The sequence below is a fragment of the Melospiza melodia genome, chromosome 2, assembly GCF_035770615.1.
Source record: "Melospiza melodia melodia isolate bMelMel2 chromosome 2, bMelMel2.pri, whole genome shotgun sequence".
Taxonomy (NCBI): domain Eukaryota; kingdom Metazoa; phylum Chordata; class Aves; order Passeriformes; family Passerellidae; genus Melospiza; species Melospiza melodia.
The window spans coordinates 126,262,473-126,286,487 of NC_086195.1; the positions used below are offsets into that span (position 1 = coordinate 126,262,473).

Here is a 24,015-nt window from a genome sequence, read left to right on the forward strand (position 1 = left end):
CATGGTATTTGATTGAGAATGCAGTTTGTCACTTAAATGATTTTCTATCCTTTTTTTCCTTTAAATAGGTAAATGTAATTTTATGTGCAAAATGAAGTTGTGTGGTAACATGTCTGTATAGGTACTGTGCTCTTCCTGAAATCCAGATACATCATCACATTTTTTTTTCAAAAACAGTTTCAATGTAATATCCTATCTAATTGCAATCTATGCATTTTTTTTCTTCTTTGCATGAATAAAGGGAAAAACATCTTCCATATTTACACAGCTCCTTCAAACTATCTTCTCTAGGAGTTCATTCAGTAGAAACACAAAATTTCTTGATGTACAAAAGGGAGATGGGTACAACATTCTTGCATTGTTTAGATAAGAATCTTATATAAATACAAACCCATTCCTCTGAAACCTTTATTATGGGAAGTGCAAAATTAATACAGAAACTAAGGCCTAAGCATTCAACATATGCTCAGAGCAGCAGAAGGAGGGACCAAACCCTGAACTGCTTTGTGGAGGCTTTCTGGGATACCTTCGCCCTGATGGAGCCAATGTACTTTGGAGCCTGTAATGGTTTTGAAGTTCTGTAAAATTGTATCACCAAATGAAATAAAATCATGGTCTTTCCATGCACTCAGCCTCTTCTGTAACAATATATGAACACTGCTACCAAATCAGACATCAGAGCACATTGTTTTTTACTTTAGCTTCTTTAAATTCACAACGTTGCAAAAGAAAAGAGAAATAGGTCTGGATACCTTAACAGCAGAACTGCAAGGAAACGTAGCAGACTTTCTCATGTATAGTTTATGAGTTTACTTTGGAAAGAACTTTAGCACTTAATCTGTGCAGGAGAAACAAAGCTCTCCTGCACCGGTACCAATTTCTATTAGTTTTGGAACAACCCCCCATCCCCCAGCTCATGTTCCAGCCTTTTTTGCATTTCTTTTTGTTAATTTGCTTTTTTAGCTGGCTACACACAACTCTGAAAATCATAGAATTACAGAACTTGTAGGGCTGAAAGGGACCTCTGGAGATCACCCAGTCCAACCCTTCTGCCAAGGCAGTGTCCCCTACAGCAGGTGAAACAGGAATGTATCCAGGTGGGTTTTGAATGTCTCCAAAAAGAGAAACTCCACAAGCCCCTTGGCAGCCTGTTTAGTGCTCTGCCACTCTCAATGTAAAGAAGTTATTCCCCATGTTGAGGTGAAACTTCTATTTCAGTTTAAGGCCACTGCACCTCATCCTGTTGCTGGGCACTGCTGAAAAGAGCCTGGCACCATTCTCTTGACATCCATCTTTGAGATATTTATATTGATGAGATCCCCTCTCAGTCTTCTCTAGACTTCTCTTCTCTAGTCTAAACAACTTCTCCTCTAGACTAACAGGCCCAGCTCCTGCAGCCTCTCATAAGAGAGATGCTCCAAGTCCCCTTTGTCATTTTTGTGGTGCTCCACTGGACTTGCTCCAGTATGAGAAATGAGCGTGAGAACAAACATATTCAATAACCAAATCAAACACTCATTCTGTTTTCTTTATGTACTTACATTTTATTACAGACTAATATGAAACCATCTCATATTCATACTAGAATTACTGTAATTACTTGTGAGCAAACTTAAACCAGTCTTGAATGTTTATATTTATTGCAAGCAGATTTGTATCTCCTGCTTATATACTCTACATAAGGATCCAAAATGTGGCTGAATATAACCAAGTTATATTTGGTTGTCTACAGAAATAAAAGTTAAAAACAGCACTGAAAAGAAACTTTACAGTAATGTATTCACACATTGACTCTTCAAATCAAATAAATGAAGTAGTATAGGATAATCTGAACATTAGATTTGAAGGCTGATTTATTTTCAAATAAATGCACCTAAAATTGTTCAATTAAAATAAATGTCAGTATTTGGTGCTGATGACTACAGACATCTTTAATGTTTAAAGCAGAGATAACTAACCCAGCCCCATACAGCAACTTCCGCAGATTCTACTTTACATTAGATCATGAAAGAACCTCTAAAATGCAAAGTGTACATTTATGTCCAAGACAATGCAGATTGAAATCCTGTGAATTTTCATAATGTAAAAAATTAAAGCTATATAAACTGATTTTTTGATTATTCTGCAAAGTAGAATCATGTACGTTTTCACTTTTGTAATACTTTCACAAATTTCCATTAAAGCTTTTTTAACAGAGACAGTAGCATGAGCACAAGGATCCCACTGGCTTCCAAAAGAAAAGTAGTGCAGTTCCTCAATTATGCTATTTTTTTCCTCTTATTTTTGCAAGCCAGTTGGTTCAAGACACACAGGCTAATGCAAGCAAGAAAGTAAACTGTAAGCTTTTACATTAAATGGCTGAACAAACAATTATTGTACATGGTAAAACAAAAAAGATCTTTTGCCACAAGCCACTGCAGGAATATATGAGCTTCTGTGGCCAAAAAGCTTGAAATACTTTCTAAGTCTTCACATACATTTGGTTAGCGCTTACCAGTTTCAAGACATTTATAGAAGCAGTTATGGAGACATTATGCTGTTAAAGCTGCAACAATTTAAATGAGGCAAGTTAGAAGGTTACATACATTTTTGGACTTTTCCTCTTTCTTTTTTTTCTTCATACATAAAAATCTGTCTCCTTTCAGTGTCCCACCCATAATAAAACACTCTAATGCATTTTGATCTAATTTCTACTTTTTCATCTTTTATATCTTTTGCAGTAAAACTCCCAAGTTAACATCTGCTGCAGTGGACTAGGTTTACATGGCAATAGTAACAGGGACTGAAGCAAAAACACATAAAGTGAAGCCAAGTTGATGTTTTATGTTCATTTCATTAAACAGTCTGTTTTAACAAACAAACAGCACCAACTTTTGAAGGTAAAAGTATTGCTAAATCAAAGCAGAAACTTCCACTTAAATTCAAGCATTCTTTCTCCAAAAAAATGACATGTTTAACTAAAATGTCTCAAAATGTATACAGGTGTTTCAGCCTGAACAATGTTGTCAACAATATCTAAGTGCAGGGCCACATGAAGTTAGCAATGAACTGCTTTGTTAGTAGGCAGAACAGGAATGCAGCATTTTCAAAAATATCAAGCAAAATTTTCCTTATTTAAGGCTAAAAGATAGAACTCACAAAGTAAAAAAGCAGGAGGCTTTATAGAGTAAAAAAGCTAGCAGTTATAACATAGCACTGCAAGTACAGCGCTCTAATCGCTGCTACCACAAATCCCAACAAAACATCAATAACTTGGGTGAGACTCATAGAGCAACTGACCTGTATTCTAATTTGACATTCATTAGAATTTCAACATTCAGCCACAACTCCATTCTAAGCTAAATTTAAGTGGCCAAAACTTATAGTTATAAAAAAAGCCTTCAAAACATATACTTAAAAAAAATAGAAATGGTGTGTTAACAAATGTATGCGTAAAACAGATTTATAAATAGCTACAGTATGAAAAATATTTCAGTGCAAAGGCAATTTTAAGATTTCTAAAAAATACATTACAAATAATTTGTTAACTACACACAAGAAATTTGTCACTGCTACTGGTATAAAATGTATACCCATATTAACTTCTTAAAAATATATACACCAGTGTTTTATGTAGGGGACGGTTCTGACTGACCAACATTCAAGTCTGCAATGGCAAGTACATGTACACACACCCACACATGTGTATGTATTTCAAAATGCTACTGCTATAAGGATAGTCTTTGAAACTTAAAAGTGCTATATGTCAAATGATAAAAAACCTTTATCTGTGGTGCTCACTGTTAGACTTTGTAAAATTCTGTTATCTTTGGTATACTGAAGATTTCATAACTCACTTCACAATCTCTATTTGACCCAGGGCATTTTAATAATAAATCACTGTTTAATATGAAAACTACTCAGAACATTATGAGAGACATTTCCTAGTAAGTTGATCTTTCATTTATTAAAAAAGTAAAGTAGTAAGTAAACTTATTTTGCCTCTGTTTTTTCTTGTTAAAACACAAAAAGGGAAATTATTTTTCTCTGCCACCTTTGTCCACATGAAAGACAACTAACAATGTCTTGGCCAGGTCTTCCAATAAATGCTGCGGGTCTGATTCCAAGTATTTTGTTTTCACACTGAAATACATTTTTAGTAATGCTGAAATACATTTTTAGTAATGTCCTCACAGAGGTATTGAATGAGGATGGCCATTAACCAGCTGTAACCACCAAGCTGAAATTGACTGAAATCGGATTACTGCTTCAGATATTTTTGCACCCCAAAATAAAACACTGGACTAAAGAAACAACACAAGGATGCAGCTAAGAGTTGAATTACTGCAAGGTAACATAAATGTAGCAGAGAAAACAGAAGTGCAAGTTGGCTGTCATTCTTAAGGGAATTCAAACAGAATCCTTGCAGTCATACTAGTTTCTCTATCCCACCTGTGGTTCAACTGTTAGTCAACAGTTGTGTGCCACCTCGTGGTTTGCCTGCAGAAGCTAACAGCTGTGTGCTTTGTACTACATCTACCAAGCCCCTTAGCCAGAATCTAACCATACATGCACACAAAAAAATCAAAATTAAGAGTATGAATCAAGATAGCAAAAGATACTCATCCAGCAAAACAGCTTTTCTTGTTTTAAGAAAAAACCCCAACAAACTGTCAAAAAAGCTTCATATGTAATATTTTCTGCTATATGTATTTTACAATCATAGGGACAGGAAGTGAGAACACCAGGTAATGTGCATCTTTGACAAATTCGAAAATGTTTTAGGCAAAATGCTTACATTCAGTTTGTAAGTAAATACCAACACTGGTGATATTTACCTGATTAACAGCCAACTTGACTTCATATTGTGTGTGCATACTCTACACAAGGATTGTTTTGCCTATCTTTCTACAGGGGAAAACTAAACGAAACCATACATAGCCCTGATTTGGCCACTTACAAGGAAGTGAACATTAGAGAGTGTTTCTTGAAAGCAGATTTGCACAGAGGAAACACCAGTTTGTTCTACAGAAAGAGCAAAGAAAGAAAAAAGGACATGGGAAAATCAGAAACAGCACTTGTTAAATATGCTTTAGGAGAATTTCATTTGAGATAACTGAGACAATTGCTCCTGGCTTAAAATTAAAACTGTTGATCTCAAAATGTAGGTCACTGACTGAAACTGCACTTCAAGTAACAAAGAAAATCACTAAAGATGACAGAAGTAGTAAATACACAGAAGTCTTGACACAGGATGAAGAGAATTTTTAGTGCTACCAGTCTCACAGTACCAGACTGTGCAGATTGTTCATTGCTCCAGTAGTTCAAAACATAAAAAGAGGCCTATTGGCCTGGAAGGGTTCATACTTCTAGCTCTTGATCCTGTTTTCTCAATACTACCTCAGACTGCAAAAGCCACATATAGTTTAATATGTCTCTGTAACACATCTGTTTCCTGAAAAAATAAATAAACAAAACCACAGTTTTTAAAGGCTTGACTTGGTGTTCTGTCATATGGACGTTTCCAAACCTGACCCACCGTAGTGGTAGCCTGCACTGGAACGCCAGTGCTTATTTGAATAGCCAAAAACAGATGGAAGTACTGAATAATCAATGCCTTTCCACTGCGTAAACATCACTTTTTTAGAATGAGAATTAGACCTTCTTGCTGGGGAATTGCTGCAGTCACTGCTCCTGTATCTTGGGCTTTTCAGACAGGCAAGAGGTGTGAATTCCGAGATGTGCTCCTGACAGTGCCTCGATGCCTTCTGTTAAAGGGAAATAAAGAAACAAATACACAGTAAATAGACAATCTAGGAACCAAAAGTATTAACTTTTCTTTCATAGGACCACTGTCCCCTTGGTATAAAAACACCTTTCCCTAGATCACCACTCTGGATATTTGTTTCATGTCAAAGTATAATCCCTCGTGTTGCTTTGCAATCAACCAGTTTCAACATGATTAGTTTTATACTAAGACTACAGAACCAGGCATGATTTTACACTTAACTTCTAAACCTGATAATGGGCTCTTCAGAGAAGAGATGAAGACACAGAGACCTGCCTTCAAATGAAAGTGTTTTAGATCAAGGTTATGTTTCATTTTGGAATTTCTCCTGGTACATCTTTTTATCCCTGAACTTATGTGTAATTTCAAGACAGGACAGATTCAAGCACTTTGCCTGGTAGTTACAAAGAGAGGAAATTCTTTACAGTCAGTTTGTGCTAACAGAGGAAGGTTCCAGAGTTTAACACACTTGCTTCCTACTTCTAAGCAGTACTGAATTTTAGACTTGCTTAGGTTACGTGTAGCATCTATACAGGCAATTTATACTGTACATCTCAGCACTACCTTGGTCTAATTGCCCATTAAAATTTATCTTTCTCACATAGTCACTCTGGCAGAATTGGCACTTCTAGTCAGAAAATGCTCAGGACTACAGAACACCACAGCTGCATGACAAGAGCCTGGACGTGTGCACAAATTGAAATAAAAGTAGCACAGGCCTTTCCCCAATGAGTTTATGAAATTCTTTTCACTAAATGCACATATAATTTCCAGGTATAGAGGAATGGAGGTTTTGTGATGGTATCTAACATATAAATGTATTATAAACATGGTTCAAAGCAATATTATTAATCAGTCTCTCCATGAATGCTACATAAATCAGTTAATCCTGTATCATTCCCTTCTTCCCTGTTAATCAGAACACAGTGATTTTGTCCTTTTGAACACCAAAAGGAAAAAATCACAAAGTAAATATTAATGATGTAGCTTATAGAACTTTGGCTGCAATGTAACATGACTCTTTAATGCCAATCACAAACTTGAAACACTACTCTTGCATAATCTGGAGTAATCTGAAAGCTCTCTTAAAAAACACACTGTTGGAAAGGTCACAAAACTCTCCTAAACTGCTCACCACAGTGAGGCCTGGGTTCTTTTAAACACATATAGACCAAATAGCAACATTATTACATAAAAATCAAGTAACGCATCAGCAGATTTGCTTTGGAAATGTAAGAGGGAGTAGTCATACAGTTTGGTAACTAATTTTCCTTTTCTTTGAGCTAGAAAGTGAGCATTTTAGTTACCACAGATAGTTCTAAAAATAAAATGCATTTTTCTACATATGGTTCCAAGACAAGAACCTTTACCAAGCCTGAAGCTAGTCAAAGAAGTTGGTGTTTTCTATTACTACTTGTGCAACAGTCTTTTAAAGCAAATCAGATACTTCAGCTACCTTCAGTTGCTTTAAAATCATACAGCACACAGAGCACATGACATTTGTCCTTTTCACATACTGCTAACTTTGCACCTTCACTTAGCTCCTCATGTGCTGCTTCTGGGGTCAGGAGAGCATGAAGGGACTGGAACAGTCATGGCATCCAGGTGAGAATCATTACAGTAAAAAGTGTGCCTTCTTACTAGTTTGTCATCAGTGGCATAGCAAGGAGATAACTTCATTCTGCTGGCCTTATGTCTGGGGAATTTAGTTCACTGCTTATGCTGCTGTCTCAGACATTCAGCTAAACTATCACACTTCTCTCTTCATCTGAGGCAGTAGCACAGCAATGCCCTGGTCTGTACAGAACACAGCACTGTGACAGACACTGTCACACGCACAGCCCTGCTCTTCTGACCCAAGGTCCTATTCACAAGTGACTTGCTGTGGTTATCTCCACATGTTACCATCTGCATTTGGTCTATATATGTACTCAAGAACATGAAAGATGATGGAGAAACTGCTCCTGGGTAAGAATTGCCTCTGACTTTATGTATTCTACACTGTAGTGTAATGTGAGTACACACTGCAATAATGAATGCAGCTCTTACAGAAGAAATGTCACACAACACCTATACATAATACAATGTATTTATATAGGACATGAATATGGGTATATCGATTTATTGGTTTGCTTTACATGATTAACTTTCTAAGACAAAAAGATCTTACCTGTGGCATGGAACATCTCTTGCAAAAACTAGGCTCTCCAAGTAAAACATAATGTTTTTTATCAATACTGATAAAGTACATCAAAAACTCTGGAGGAAACAGTTGATTTGTAAATAGCACCAAAAGAAATTAATCCAAATTGGCAACACGTACAGTACTGTTACCTAGCTTTGATCTAATTATGGCTCGGAAGGTGAAAGATTTCCTTCAAGAAGTGGCCCATCGCAGCTCGGCAGTGCATTTTGGCCTTTTTTATGTCTCATACTCTTCTGCAAGGATGAGGAAAAACAGTGAGACTCTTGATGAATACAAGAAATGTGAATGAATTGTACCATTTGGTAACTGCTATAGCAAAGTCTTGTAAAAGTGATGGATTTTCTCACAGTCTTAAAATGGAAAGGTTATCCAGTGTAAAACAAGGTTTCTATTTCTGGATCCTGAGATTAATCATTTGAGGGTGTTTTTAATTCCATTTCAAACTCTGTTAAAAATTACTCTCAAAAGCACTAAACTGACTAAGTACTGCGTGCTCTGTGTCCTGCCCCTCTAACAATAACCTGCATTGAATGGGAGAGGTGCCTGTGGTACAAATTGATCCTACATTAAGGAGTGGACATCCTGTTTTCCCACTCCCCAGAACACCTGGCACACCAAGGGAGTGCCCCACATGGAGGTGATGGGGTGGTGCTCATCAAGGCTGACTTACAGCTCCATCATTACACTGTGGGCAGAGTGGGCCAGGGAGCTGCCAAGGAAACTTCTTCCACAGCATTCAAAGATTGCAACAGCAAGATCCATTGCTTTGTTCCCTCAGAGGAGGAGCCTGACACGAGACAAGGCAGCAGTTTGCTGGTGAACACTTGTCTGAGCACCCAGGGCAGTTGTTCTACAGCAGCTAAGGCCACTGAGGAACAGAAGAATGATGAATCCCAGAGAAGCTTCCCCAGGTTTCCCCAGGTGCAGCAAAGGGTCAAGATCTCATAACATGGCTGATGGCCCATGCTTGTGACTGAGTGAAAGCACAGTAAAAAATCATCAGTCAAAAACAAAGAGAAAAAGAAAAATATTTCTTTAAAAGGAATGAAAGTACAGAAGTCATTTACAGCTCAGAAACTTAACACCTGGTATTTCAGCTACCAAATACTTGGAATTGCTGAAACACTGTCAATCAAAATGAAAATTATAAAAATGGAAATAGGATAATTTAAATTGAATTTATATTTTCCCTAACAGAGTGCCTAAAATTCTACTACTAATGAAAGAAGAATAAAGAAAAAATAACCAATGTAGATTGGCTATATTAAAAAAATGCCCTATTGCTTTTTAAAAGTAAAAGCTGAAAGAAACCTTGCAGCTGCACAGTCACCAGTTAAAGCACAAAATTCAGTCTGTGTCATTGAGCCAGAGTTGCAGAGACCACATGTATAAGAAATAAGCAGATTTTGACCAAAATTACCAAAAGGCAACAGATTCCTCCAAAGCTTTTGCAGAAATAATGTTGTAGCCCAAGAAAGACAACAGTTCCTATGTATATAATATTTATATCAATATCCATATACATGCACATATATATATATACACATATACTTGTGTGCACATATATGTGTCTGTATACACATATATGTCTGTATGTATGTATATATATATATTATATCACAGAAAAGCTCTCTGAAAAAGCCCCAGAGCTATATGTGGAATGTTTAAAAACATTCAAATGTTAATGATGGTAAACAATCGCTCACCACACACTGAAGTGACTCTCAAATGACTGAAAAACCTGGAAGTATAAGAACTGCTTCAAAGGCTTTATGTATTCTTATTGCTGAGTAGAACCAATTTAGTAACCTGGGAAATGGTCACTAGTCCTATGTTTATCTTTTCAGTTGTTCCCAAAGCCCTTTTGTTATAAAGAAAGCTGTACATTTTAGGAATGCAGTACACTTATAAAGAATGCTTTTTTATAAGCTCAGTTCAAACCAATCCTAAGACACTTAAGAGACAATTTTATTCAGAATTGTTGATAGTGAAAAAACCTCTATTTTCCCTCTGATTTATATAATTACAGTAAATTTTATTGACCATCTATTTTTGAGGGGGAAAAAAGGAGAAAATACATTTTTTTTATCTTAACCATTTGAGAAAGAAAGATCTAAAATCTGCAATGGAAACCGACAGTCTCTGAATATTAAGTAAAAAACAGCTTTCTTGCAGACTGTAGGAGAAACAAGATTTACTAGCATTTCTTCTACTTTTATATTAAATAGTGTCATGAACTTTCAGGCCTTGAGTTGTTTTCTTTCTAGAAAGAGCACAGAATTTCATAAAAGGGAACATAAGGAAAGCTCAGTTTTAAAATGCATGCTTGAAAAAGAAAAAAGCTGCATTTTCTAGCAGCAGAGAAGATACATTAATATATCCAAAGACTGCTTAAGTGTCACATTTCCAGTATCACATTTTCTGTATGATGCTAGCAACATCAGCCTAATCAGAATTATCACTTGTTTGTGTGACCACTATCCCACTTATTCAGGTACAATGGAAACACAACAGGCATTCATCTACAGACAGACCAATGATTAATATGGGGATAAAAGAATCATAGATTCCTGAGGCAGAAACATTCTGTAAAATGCAGCAAGAACCGCGACAAAAATTGATAGTGACAGTGATGGACTGTGACAACAATTCATACAATCTTTGAGATACTCAGAAGGAAAAAGCTGTACTAAATTGTATCCCTCAAAATATAGTTGACATGAATCACAAATGGAGATAATGAGTATGGTAAATAACTTCTGATGATCAACTTTATAAAGTCCTTTGAATGAAATGGCCAAGCATGCAGAAAGGCAGAAAAAAGTCACCTTTTGTTCCATTAGAAACTTAGACTGCTTGAAGTCTGAGAAAGCATAAAGATGGTGGACTGCTCAACAGAAAGGCACTGATGTTTAGTCTGATTTCCCCAGAAGATTGTAGGAAGCAATCGAGCACATCATTTATGTTTAAAGCAAGGTAGCAGTTATTTAGACAAAGGGGATTGGAAGACAGGAAGAAACAGAGAGAGGAAAGAAGAAACACAAGCGATATAACTGGTTAAAAGTCACAGATCTTTGACTAAATATTAAAAAATGAATATTGTCAGTGTTGAGCCCAAAGTCTGCTTGACTACTGATACAATTTCCAGTACTAATAGACAATGTCTGTAAGAAATGCCACAAAACCTTTAGTAGGGGTTTTTATTTACTAGCTTGTTTCTTCACCTTAACCCTTGCTCATTCTCTCTCTTTAGACTTTCAAATTAACTATTCAGAATCTATACTGAGGTCAACTCTTTCCACAAGTAATACATATGACATCTAAGATCTTTGAATGAAAAAACATTAAGTACTGATCTGCCTGGGAATGCTTTCCTGCTATTCTCTATTCTTTCCTGAAGTAAGGCATTATTACACCTGTACATTCTAGGAATACAAAACAGTGGCAGAGGGTTTTACATTTGCCACAGGGATATTTTATTTTCCTTGGTAGCGGAGTTCCTTTATTACTTTCCTCTTAATGCAAAGAACCTTCTCAATTAAAAATCAAAATGCTACCTAATCCCTTTTGTTACTAGTAACTCATTCTTTTAACCTACTGGTGGCAGCTCATGGGCTGAAATGGGCAGGGGCCTTTAAACATTAAGTTTAAAGCTCAGCACACCCCTACTGTCCTTCACATTCTAACATACATAATATATAAAAGTTTACTTGGGTTAAAATAGAGGAAACATTTTCTATTCATGTCCCCAGCATGGCACCATGGTTCCCACAGAACCTGGCTTCCACTCCACCCTTAGAAGAGATTGCCTGTATTTACACAGTCATTTCTCCTTTTGGCCTGATCAGATGAAAGGAGAGAATAGATTTTAAAATACTCTTCCCATGGGTACAGCAGGGCACATTTATGTACAAACAATGGATCAGAACAGGCAAAATATAAGAGGAAATATAAGAGGAAAAAACTATAAATAAGATATGGGTCAGTTTTAATACATGTGTTTTTGTAGCAGGCATCAGCATGTTATCAGATGTAAGTGCCTCTTATCTACCCTTTTGGAGATCCCAATCCCCTTGCCCTTCTTATCTCCTCAAATCAGAAATCATGTTGAGCCATGTAGCTGTCTCCCAGCACCCTCATCAGCAGATTTCCCTGTGGTTGCTGGTATGGAGGCACAAGTGTTGCCCCAGGACTCAGGTTAATGCCACCATGTAAATAACTGGCAGCATTTTTCACCATATTGCTTAGACACCACAGATGGGGAACCTCTGCTTTAATCTTATCTCTGACCTTGGCCTAGGTGATTAGACACTTGTAATACAAAAAATGCCTAACTTCACAATGAAAAAGATTATTTACCTGGATTCTTTCTGTTGCTGTAGGCCACAACTCCCTGCATAAGACCTTCTTCAGAACATCTGGAAGAAGGCTGACAGTTATGAGCAGAATTATACCCAGCCACGCAGGACCACTGGACAGCATTTGCATGAACACGTAATACATTCTCTGATAATTGAGAAAAGGCCTGGGAGGAAAAAAGAGAAAATAATTTTTACACTTCACGAAAGAAAGGCTGACAGTATTAAATACAAGAATTATGCCAGTAGTGAGATACTTCAGGTTCAGTTTCCCAGTTTGTGGGAGTTCATCCATCCCAGTCTTCTCAAAGGGAGCTGGTGCTAGCCATGCACCATCTGGAGGTAACTACCTTCCTTTTGTCTTCCAGACTGCAGGAAATATCATGCTGTCCCCTCCCTGCCATAGTGTCTCTCCCTTGCAAAGATAAATTAAGTTCATTCTTAATGTGTTCATGCTCTTCCACGTACCCTTAGCTTGTCCCAGGTATTTTCCACCTTTCTTCTTAGTGTCCCACCCACCATTCCCCTGGTCTTTGCTAAGGCACACTCCTTTGTGTGTATCCTCAGACTAATCTTGTTAACCATACTTATTTTCACACCTCTCAGGCTCCCATAAGTATCTCTTAATACTTTCATGTTATGCTCCCCATCCTATGCACCACATACTTATCTAAGCACACTATTAACACCTTCTCTTCCCAACCTCTCTGCATCCCATGCAGTTGGATGATCATTAAAATTAAAATCATTGCCAGCACTGTATGGTACTGGGAATCAGAGGCCATAATCACTGAGCCAAGATCAAGGGACAGTTTGCAGTAACACTGCAGTGTAAAACCAGTAGGGCAGTTTCCTGATGGTTTTCAAAAAGTGATAGTATTTGCACACTAAAAACGTAACTAAGCTGAAATTAATTTTTATATACACACAGTCACATGTTTAACACACAGCAATGCTGGTTGGAAAACCATTGGGAAAATGTCTCTTTTGCAAACTGATGCTAAAGAAACTGAGATCTGATATTACTAGAAAAAAGAAGAGGCAGCTAAATATCCAAGTAGTTAAGAAGTAGTTACTCATTTGCAAAAGCCATGCTAAATACAAATCCTTTCTCTAAATTAAATGGCATCTTAATCACCAAGCAATAGTTTGCCCTCTCCTTCTCTAGTCCATCAAAATATTGTGAATACAAAGTAGAACAGTACTTAACTGCTAGCAATAGTTAAAAAGATGGCCTTGTAACTGAGAGCTCTACAAGTGTGAAAAAAAATTTCCAGCCCCTAATGGCAATCAGGCACAGTAAGGAACTGAACTTGTTCCAACTTGATTTCCTTTCCAAAACTTTCAGTTTCAAGTACATAGAACTCTTAATAGCAACCCCCCCACACACTTTAAATTGGCTATGGACAAGAGTCAATTCCTACAACGAATTCCTACAAAGCTTCTTACCACCATGAATAAGTAGGTGATCAGACACCTACAGTAACTCCCCTTTGATAAGTAAGGAGGCAAAACAATGAGCTCAAACAAAGGACTCTTGGACATCCACATGACTTTGATACTGAGTTCTGGTCCCTGTCTCTAGTTTGACTGCTACAGCCAGCTTCCTACACAAGCTCAGCAAGTAGGTGGGTAATTACCTTCTGAACAGACATGACTTATTTTGTGACATTTTGACTCAGGCAATGTCAGCTCCTTGAACCAACCCTTGGGCTGCTTTTGACCGACACTACTGAGATAAAACCCAATGGGGTAGTCTGCGGTCTGATATTCTCCTTGCGTTCTTCTTTAAGAAGATTTTAGCAGACATTTATTGATAGAAGAGCTGACTACTCTAGTTAGCAATTACAATGTGTTTAAAATAGAGTTCTGGATTATATAAAGGCTAAATTTAATTCTGTGACAAAAAGGTGAAATATAACAACTTTATGTTTCTGAAACAACTTTTGCAATGCAGTTAATATTAGGGTTCATACCAAGTAATTCCTCCCCAGAGTAGAGAAAAGACAATGTAGAATACCAGTGATCCCCAGATCACGAAGTGATTTATCCATGTCCAATAGTGTGTATCTATTGCAAGCTGAAAAAAAGGATAATATATGATGTTATTACTATCTAGACACAACAGGAATTCCCAGCAGGAGATAAACCAGAATTATACCCTTTGAAAATAGGAAAGAATTCTACACACAAGTAGTTAAAAACATCTTTCAAGTTTGAGCACAGTTAAGAAGGCACAGATAGCAAACTTTCTATTCAAAGTAATAAAACAATGCATGATGATATAAAGAAACTAATATAAATAAGCAACAATTAAAAAACAAGTTTTAAGAAGTTTCAGTGGATAAAATAAAGCATACCTTACCTTAAATGTAACCGTGAATACAAGCACAGTAAACACCACTGTTCCAAAGGTCCAATTTCCAAATATCTATAAAAAATGGTCCAAAGCAGTTATAGGCAATATTGTCCACCATGTTGTGAATTGTTCAGAGTGAACATCTTAAAGCTTAGTATTGCTTTGTCTCATGACCTGACACTTGAGCAAAGTGAATTCCTACACGATCTATGCAGTGCAAAGTGCTCTGGTTTCTTGCTCTGTGTGTACACACCTCAGATTTCAGACAGACAAAAAAAGACCACAACCAACATTCTGCTCTGAACTTGAAGTCCACACATATATTCCCTAATAAAAATAAAGGGTAGCACAATTAACAAATCACTGAGATTGAAAAACAATCTTGGATGCCATCTTTTTCCTGATTTCCCTTTTCTGTTGGATGTCCTTTGCATCCAACAATTTCTTGGAGATTCAACAGCATGTTATACAGATAAGTATAAGAATGCTATAACCATACAAGTACAAAAACACCCACATATGTTTTAAGGTAAACGACTTTTAACTTGTGTTTGATTTTCTCCCTGCTTGCATAATGACATAAAAACACCTCTGCTTTTCAAGTAGGCAGAAATGACCATTAATGCTGACAGAGGGAAGAACTAGTGGTGAATACTGTCACAGAGGATTCCTTGGACTTCAGCAGCTACCAGATGACCAGGTTCAAGATCAAGAGAAATACTGGGAAATTAGGCAACAGTTAGGATGCTGTATTTAGAAGAGACTGTGTTTGATTCAGAGTATTGCACCCATGAAAGAGAAGTTTCCAAGAGATCCAAATTACTTTGAAAGATAACTCTTGAGATCTCATGAACTCCCTTCTGCAGTTACAACTTCAGGAATGAGACTTCTATGCAGGCATGGAATTTCAGCAGAAGATCCAGTTAGCAAAGTAGGCTGTTACTCCATAGACAAAAAGGAAAAATGGGAGCATTCAAGAGATGACAATATGGGCAGGCATCAAACAGCATAAAAGCAGAAGAACAAATCACATACAAAACTCAGCTCTAACTAGGATTACTAAGGGGGACAGAAAAAGATATTTACAGATATCCTTGCTTCAAAGGAAGAATGCAAGTCTGCTGATGAAGTGGTAAGACAACCTAGTGGAAAGTCTAAAAAAAAAAGCTGAATTACTCAGTACTCTGGGTAATAGTCTTCACTAACAAACCTCCTCCTTGCATGTGGGACCAACAGGTTACGTTTTTAAGAAGGAAAAGCAGTGGATGCAATGTATTTTGAATTTAACAAGGTATTTGACACTTGGACAGTAATGAAGCAGGAGTTGGCTAAATGGACTACTACTGCAGTTTAAAACTGGTTGAACCACTGGACTCAAAAGTCCTTGGTGGATGGTTGGCTTCTGGTAATCAGTCACACTACGAACTGCGACTGGGCTGGAAATCATGGAGTATCCCTGTCAGAACCTGGATGGTGACAGAATATCATAAGCAAACTACCAGGTGGCATAAAAGTAGAGAACAGCTGAAATAATGAATGACAGAATTTCAATCCAGAGGGACCTGTGCTGATTTGAGAAGCAGGCTAACAGATACCTTATGGAATTAAATAAGGAGAAGTGCAAAGATTTACACCTACGATGGAGCAGTGACTGGCTGTGCAATGGCCCTGCTGAAAAGGAAGTTGCAGTGGGGTTAGGTGGACTGCAGGCTGAATACAAGCCTATACTGTGTTCTCTCTCTATACATAAGGTAAACTGCACAGCAACTGAAGAAAGGTTATTATTCCCCTCTACTCAGCTACACTCAGGTTTAACCTGGAACACTGCTGGGCTTTGGGCCCCTCAGTTCATGAGTGATATGAAAAAAACAGGAAATGATCAGTGGCCTGCAACCAAGGTGTTTAGCAGCCTATGGCTCTTCGGCAAAGAGGGGTAGAGGAGCTTAGTTTGGTGAAGGAAAGGCTGTGAAACAATCTAGCAGCTGCCCACAAATGTCCGAAGAATTACAATGATGAAGAACTGAAACAAATCCCTCTTCAACAACAAGAAATATTTTGCTTAGGGATTGTGAGAAATTTTTCCACCATGAAGACAGAAGGACATTGGAATAGGTTGCCGTGAAAGGTTATGGAATCTGCATTCCAGAGATACTGAAATCCTGAAAAAGACTAGACAAAGCCTTCAGCAAATTAATTTTAATTAGCAGTGCACAGAGCGGTGAGCTGGACTTGATTATGTCAAATCTACACTTTTTTTGTATGAGGTCACCCAATATTACATGACATGGTATCCATGTGGGAAGATGATCACACAAATATGCTCTGTGTGAAAAATTTTGAATGAAGACCACAGCTAGCCACAGGACATAAATCAGTAGGAAGCTAGGCTAAGATAATGCAATCAACTGGGAATGGAAAAAAAAACTAAAATAAACAAATGACTGGCCCAGAAGATTCATTATTCATTATTCTCAGTAATCATTTCACTATTTTAAAACTACTTACTGTGTGACCGAGTCCACTTAACACTAGACAAAATTCAGAAAACCTTCATCATTTGGATCTTTTACTTTGATATGTAATAGGCTCATGACATCATTTTACTTTCTGTGACCTAAAAAAGCCTGTGCAGTTAACACCAGACAGGAATCTGGATCAGCAACTTCCAATCATGCCATTTACCAACCTTCTTCTTGCAGATTCTCTTGTCATACACAGCATCTCTCAGAGAACCTAGTGTCAGTCTACATTTCTGCATACTGAATAGATTTGTCCATACTTGCAATAAAAGTTGCTAGATTAAATAAAGCATTTGAAACAACCTTCCCCTGTTTGTTAGGCTAGATAGAAAGCATTGCTCTGCAGCCAATTCCCTTATCCACCCATCTTATTGACTCAGAAAGTGAGGTCCCAGCACAGGGACAAGATCCATAAAGCTGCTACTCTGGCACAGAGAAAGGTAAGCAAAGCAATATGGGAAGGTGTGAGTTACAAAAATTCACAATGTCTGTTAACTACTGAATGTCTCAAGGATACTACTCATGTCTTCAGGCAATGAATCATTCTTCTGTAAGTCTGTTTATTAACATCTAGTTCATTAACAAGTATTTTCTATGTTCTGCTTCCAGCCTATCCAAGACTTCCCTTCCACCTACTGTGACTTTATTTGTTGATCTTCCATGTACCAGTTCAGCATTCTGCTCACCTATCTTCTTTCCTGTTGTTTTGTATTTCTCATTCAGTTATTCCTTTTAACTTAGTCTCTCTCAACCCTGCTTAATTGCATTTAATGTACCCTGTATCAATTGTAAAAATAAAGAAAACCACCCAGGAAATACATTGTATTATATAGGTAAACTAAGATGACATTTGCAATGACTTCTGCAGTGTCTCCCTTTCTTCTTACCTTTCTTCTCTAGCTGGTTTCTAACTGTATTTTTTTGCAACACCAACCATGATGTCCTATCCACAGTGGAATACCATACACACAAAGCAGCATCACAAATTATTAACAATTTATAGGAGATAAATCTTTGGCATCTTAATTTTGCTTACCAGAAAGTGACCAAGGGAGGCATTTATGAAGTAGGTCTCAGTGATCAGAATTACACTTTTCCATTATTCTACTAATATCACACTACAGGAAGCAAAATGTTTCAAACTAATTTCTAAATACTGAGAAACATTGTGGGGGGAATTGTGTTTGGAAGCAAGCTTAACGGTACATTCATTTTAGTCTGACAGGCATCATTGTATGGGAAAGATCTTTGCTTTGGTAATTTTTTACTAGTTTTGTAATAACAGTGATTAGTTCATTTGTGGGGGAAAAAAAAAGTAAATTTTTGCTTCAGCACCCATTTTAACAATCTGGATCCTGACTTGGATCACTATGTATCACTTATGGCATTAGTGTTACTGCCAGCTCTTTTATATTCTTCACTGCTTTCCATCTTTCCCCTGTTCAATAATAACATCTTGTTGCAGTAGCAAATCTTTCAAACCTTCAAATTCTTCACTGAATTTTTCCAGATGTAGCATAATTTAAAAACTGGGAAATAACTATCAACACCTATTAGCATTCATTTGTGCACTCATCTAAGTGTCTCTGACTATTCCTGAACACTTGAAATTTTCAGGCCTTAAATCTAAAATTGCAGTTCAGTATCTCTCAAGTTTTATACATAAACACAGGCATGCATCCTCAAATTAATGACAAATTTTCTATCACAGACATTCAAGACTCAGAATGTCTCCTGAAGCAACACATTATCTTTAAGTGTTAACATGGGTATCTAGTTGTAGACTTCAACATCTGAAATTTGAGAATTAGGCATTAATCTGGCTTTAGAGCCTTAGAATTAGATTGAATGTGTGCAATGGAAGACAACTAGAATTTCAGAAAGGAACTGAGTCAGCATATTTGCAATACAAACTGTTTACAAAATTGGTACAGGTATGGCAACTCTAATTTTCAGCACCGTAAGTATATGGTGATGAAGAATTTTGGACATCTAACAGAGAGCATAATGGTACCCAAAAAAGCTGTAGTGCAGTGTATAGTTCTGTCTAGTGGAAGTTCACTGTGTCCTTAGGAAAAATGCTTTTTAACAAGTGTTCTCTCTCACAGTAGAAGTTCATTCCCTGACAGATGTCACAAAGGTGGTTTTCAATGGTATGTGAACACTGCATTTCTAGCAAATGTGCATGTTGCATACAGGCAACAAAATTGTGTTGAGTTTATTTTCTCTCTTACTTTGAGGACATTTTCTAAAGCCATTAAAGCACATTATAGCATAAACTGTGAAAAATTTCTATAGCAAAGAGCCAGCAACAAAACATAGGTTACAGAAAAGTATACAACAGAATAACAAAATGCAAGGAAGCAAAAAGCTTTTTTTAAAGTTCATGGTTCTTTACCACACCTCATATACCTCAATACACTTTGTATGAAGTTCCTTTTATTTTAAGTACTTATAGAGTAGCTATAAAGAATATTTCTAGCTGTAGGCTTAAATGATATTTTACTGCTCTTTAACAGTTTAATTTAAGAACAGTGAAAGATGAAATGGATATCATGACAAATCCACAATAGTCTTACCATGTGAGTGCTGGTTGTCATTAGCTGAGGATAGGAAGAGAAGCAAGTAGCAAAAAGAAAAAAAGCACACAAATAAAATAGACCAAAATACCAATGGATAAAAAAAAATAAAATGCAAAAGTTAATAAAATTTGCATTCGTGTGACTGCAAAGCAAGTAGATTATTTTAAGCTGCTATATGTCAAAATAATTAAACCATTAAAAAGCTTGTTACATTTAAGATCTTTTATGATCATTCATAACTACTCTACTAAGAGTCTTTTGATATGTTAAACAGATTATCATCAGACGCATGTTAAGTATGAAACAGAAAAGTTACTGTATAAATTCAGAAGTAATGCGTGGAATTTATGTTATATATTCCTCCTAATTAGTATCCAATCCTATGTCTCTGCTTACTAATACACAGTATGTTTTATTGCATAGTTCAGATTTTACTAAACAGATAACCCATATATCCCATAGTAACTCACTAAAAAGTTATCATCTTTCATGAAATATTGAAGAAAACAATTAAAACTATGTTCTTTTTGCAACTGGCATTTAAAAAATTACCATTGACAGATGTAATCCAACACTAACCTGTCCATTGCTGGTCACAACTGTGTTGTTTAACAAAAAATAGGCACCAAAGAAAAATACCACAGCATCAAACACTCCTAGGAATGTCCAATAAACAAATGCATGCCAGCGCAGCAAAGCATTCTTGGCAACATCTCTGTGTGAGACAAGAAACATATTCATTATCAGCAGGCTTGAAAATCCCAGATAAATGAGATAATTAATATTGTTCCTTGAAAACCTCAACATTTCCACATTACAACTGTCTACCACTTCAAATCTAACTCCTTCCTCAAAATGTCCTCTTTATTCATTTTTATTTAATTCTTACTAAACCCTTTTTACTGCTTCCTATAATCCTGCTTATTTCAATAATGGCAAACTCCCTGGGCTGTACCCATTTACTTTTCAATCTTTTTAGAGAAGGTATCTCTTTTCCAGTGCTTGCTATGTATGTCATGATCCACTGCAGATATTAAATGGAAACACTAGAGGTCTCTGGAGACTTTGCTTTATTTCCCCTAGGATACTTTTACATAGACTATTGCAACAAAATAAAAAATTAATTTTATGTGGAATGTGAAACAAGGGGTTTACAGTTGACTTGAAGCTTCAGGTCAAATAGAGTTTCTTTAATGTTTTTCCACAAAAACATAGAGGGATTTGTCAACAACAGAACTCTTCACTAGCATGCATTTTCTTACTACAAAAAAATTTAAATGTTACAACTTGAGTTCTTCTCCACAGAATGGGTATGTATCAACTTGGCATATAGTACAGAACGCATCAGAGTAAATCAGGACACAGTTAAATGAAAACCCTGAGTTACAGAAACATTTACTACCAACCAGTGCTTCCACCATATGAACTTCATAAAGACTGTCTGATGACCTTATAAAGTAATTTCTCCCCAGAGATTAATAATACAGACTGCAAACCCATAGGTGGGTCAACAATAGCCTCACCTGGCCCAGAACAACTACTATTGCCCAAAGCAGCTTAGCAATAGGCTCTCTTGGGTATCAAAACCCACAGGTTTCTCACAAATAAGCTCTGCTAGCTTTCATAAACTAAAAAAAAAGGCTTCTGAACTACCATTTCTAAATTAAAAACATTCAAAACATCAAAGAGAAAATAAAAACATTACTGTTGAAGCTCAACAGTAATCTCTTGTATTCCTCTTCAATTTAATTGTTAAAAACATATCACTACATTGATTAACGTTTGGGCAGCTAATATTGCTTCTTTCAAAGAATGTTTTTTCTTTTATTATCTACTGTTACCCCTCCCTGAAATATACTGGCTTTGCAGCTACAAGGATCTAAACTGGACACTGTTCCTAATTTAGATGGCCAAATGCAGTTAATAGGCAAGAACTGTATTTCAAGTGGCTAAAAACCTAAACAAGTCAATCCCAATGCCCAGAAGTGAGTCAACAATGCAGAGGATAATGCTGGACACCCACACAGAATACATACTCTGATACACTCTAACAATCTTTCAGAATAAAACATGTAAAGTAGAAAAAACCAGCATGTTTGCTTTTTTAAAAATACTTCTGTTCTGCATGTTTCTTCCCCATGGTTGGAGGAAATAAAGAGTTCTAAACTAAATCTCCTAACTTGATTTTGTTAAAGAGTGATTTCTGTTTTGCTCTCACTCACTCTCTAGCAAATGCATGGTGTGGTTTCTAAATGTGCATATAAAACTCCATGTTTATCTACTGTACTTTGTAGGCCATGCATGTGATCTTCAACCCTTCTGTTGCAGTGTATCTGATGTTGTGCAGAAATCCTGAGGACTTCCACTGTAACAGACACAGGTCCCCCAACTGAACAGTCAAACTCTGGGGTACAGTGTTTTAATTTTACCTGTACAAGGAAGGCTCTCTCTTGAGTGTCTCTGGACTGACATGTTGTTCCATTAGACTGTACAAGAGGATAGGAAGGGAGGTGAAGCTGATATTGTACAGTGTTAGATACGCAGTATCATATAAAGTCTGTAGATGGAAAAGAATTAAATCAACTACTTTTAATTTAAAATTTTATCTTACTTTAAAATTAAATCCTTTGCATGAGACTTGATTTAAAATGAATACATGAACTTCTGCATGCAACCAAAGTTATATTCCTTCAGAATGGAGGTAAATACCCCTGAACAGCTGCTAACTGATATAGGACACAACTCTCCACTTGTATTCCATTTACCTGGAGGAAAAAAATCAGCAGAAAAACTCATTTCATGGACCAGTCTGGTCTATCTACTGACCCCTCCTATTGCATCAGCTGTAATACCAACTCCAAAGTACCCAAACTGAAGAGCACATTCCTTTAGAGGCAGAAATTCTTCTCTGACACAACATCCATGTATCTCACATCCCTTTTATTTCCTCAATGTCTATAAAACATGGAGATATTCAGAGAAGAAGCAAGAGGACTCCAGAGGTTTTTAAGCTGTGTGTGACTGCAATGAGCTTCCTAAACATCCCAAAGATGAAATATCCCAATGTGTCTTTGATTTTTCTTCTCACTGAGATGCTTTTTCACATATGTATCATCAGTGTACGCTCAAACCTACCATGTCATCCACAAAGGGAGCTGTTTATTTCTCAAAATCTATTTGGTAATCATTTATTCTGGAAAAAGTGCTATCAAAACCCCCTTTATGATCCAAAATTATATTTATCACTTAAAAGGATAAAAATTAAGCTAAATTTTCATAAGACATGCTTTCACATCCAAATCATAATAATGCTTTATAAAAACCTACAAAGCTTTCAGTGGTTGTTTGAAATGGAAACCAAAACAGAAGAAATAGTTTTGTTATTTTAACTCCTCCTGGGGCTTTCTTTCAACAAATTCAAAGCAACAGTACTATTTTCTCCCAATTAAATCCAACTCTCATTCAATTTAATATGGAAAACATAAACTATTTTTGTCTAAATTCAGCCATTCATTCCTTTGTTTTTTGCTCCCTCATTCAAAGAAGGAAGAGGTAGATCTTTTCTACACACATTAGATGATGGCAAGGGAGGAAGAAACAAAAATTTAGGACGGCAAATACTGATCATCTCCTGAATGATGGCACTTTTCTGGTGAGCAACAGTTCACTTTTCCTCTATTTTTCAGTTTTTATATTTTCTTTTCAACTAATTGAATGCTGCTATTCATCTGAAATTTGTAATGCATAGCTGTTCGTGCTAGAGAAGACTAGTTTATTGTTTCATTTTCATTCTGGATTCTAAAAATTAACAACTGATTCAATTACTCATCTTTCAGGATATCCTCTATTCACATCCAATAGGCTTAAATCTAACTGACTGTACATTTCCCACAGACATTTCACTTTGCACTGCCAGTTCCAAATATTGTATTTCTGTATTCCTTGACTTTAACATTGCTTTTATGATAATTCATATAACTGACTTCTGTATCTTAAATGCAAGTGCCACTGAATACCATAAGAACCAAAAGTGATGTTGTTCTTTGTAAATTAACACTAAATTCTAAGGAAGATCCTTTTTTTGTTACAAAAGAAGCAAAAGAGATAATTTACATTGATGGAAAAAGATCAACTAACCTGTTGTGAAAACCCACAGAAGAACTGATATAAAAACTGAGGAAAAATGAAGCAGACATTCTGAAAAACAAAGTGACTGTTGTCAAG

At 36.5% G+C, this 24,015-nt stretch overlaps 1 protein-coding gene across 4 annotated transcripts in view; it reads right to left on the minus strand.

Annotated features, from left to right (window-relative positions):
• Window positions 1-1,518: 1,518 nt before the first annotated feature.
• Window positions 1,519-24,015, minus strand: part of ATP11A (ATPase phospholipid transporting 11A) — a 118,051-nt gene continuing 95,554 nt past the window's right edge. Inside the window, exons 23-30 of one of the 4 annotated variants that reach the window (XM_063149942.1) lie at window positions 23,929-23,988; window positions 22,221-22,348; window positions 20,371-20,506; window positions 14,697-14,762; window positions 14,308-14,411; window positions 12,333-12,498; window positions 8,091-8,206; window positions 5,607-5,747 (exon numbers count right to left, since the gene is read on the minus strand). In XM_063149942.1, coding sequence (XP_063006012.1) covers window positions 8,117-8,206; window positions 12,333-12,498; window positions 14,308-14,411; window positions 14,697-14,762; window positions 20,371-20,506; window positions 22,221-22,348; window positions 23,929-23,988 — 750 coding nt within the window. In that variant the 3' untranslated portion in view covers window positions 5,607-5,747; window positions 8,091-8,116. Of the gene's footprint in view, window positions 5,748-8,090; window positions 8,207-10,801; window positions 10,891-12,332; window positions 12,499-14,307; window positions 14,412-14,696; window positions 14,763-20,370; window positions 20,507-22,220; window positions 22,349-23,928; window positions 23,989-24,015 lie in introns of all 4 variants that reach the window. The other 3 variants (XM_063149943.1, XM_063149945.1, XM_063149941.1) reach the window with 3 other exon arrangements.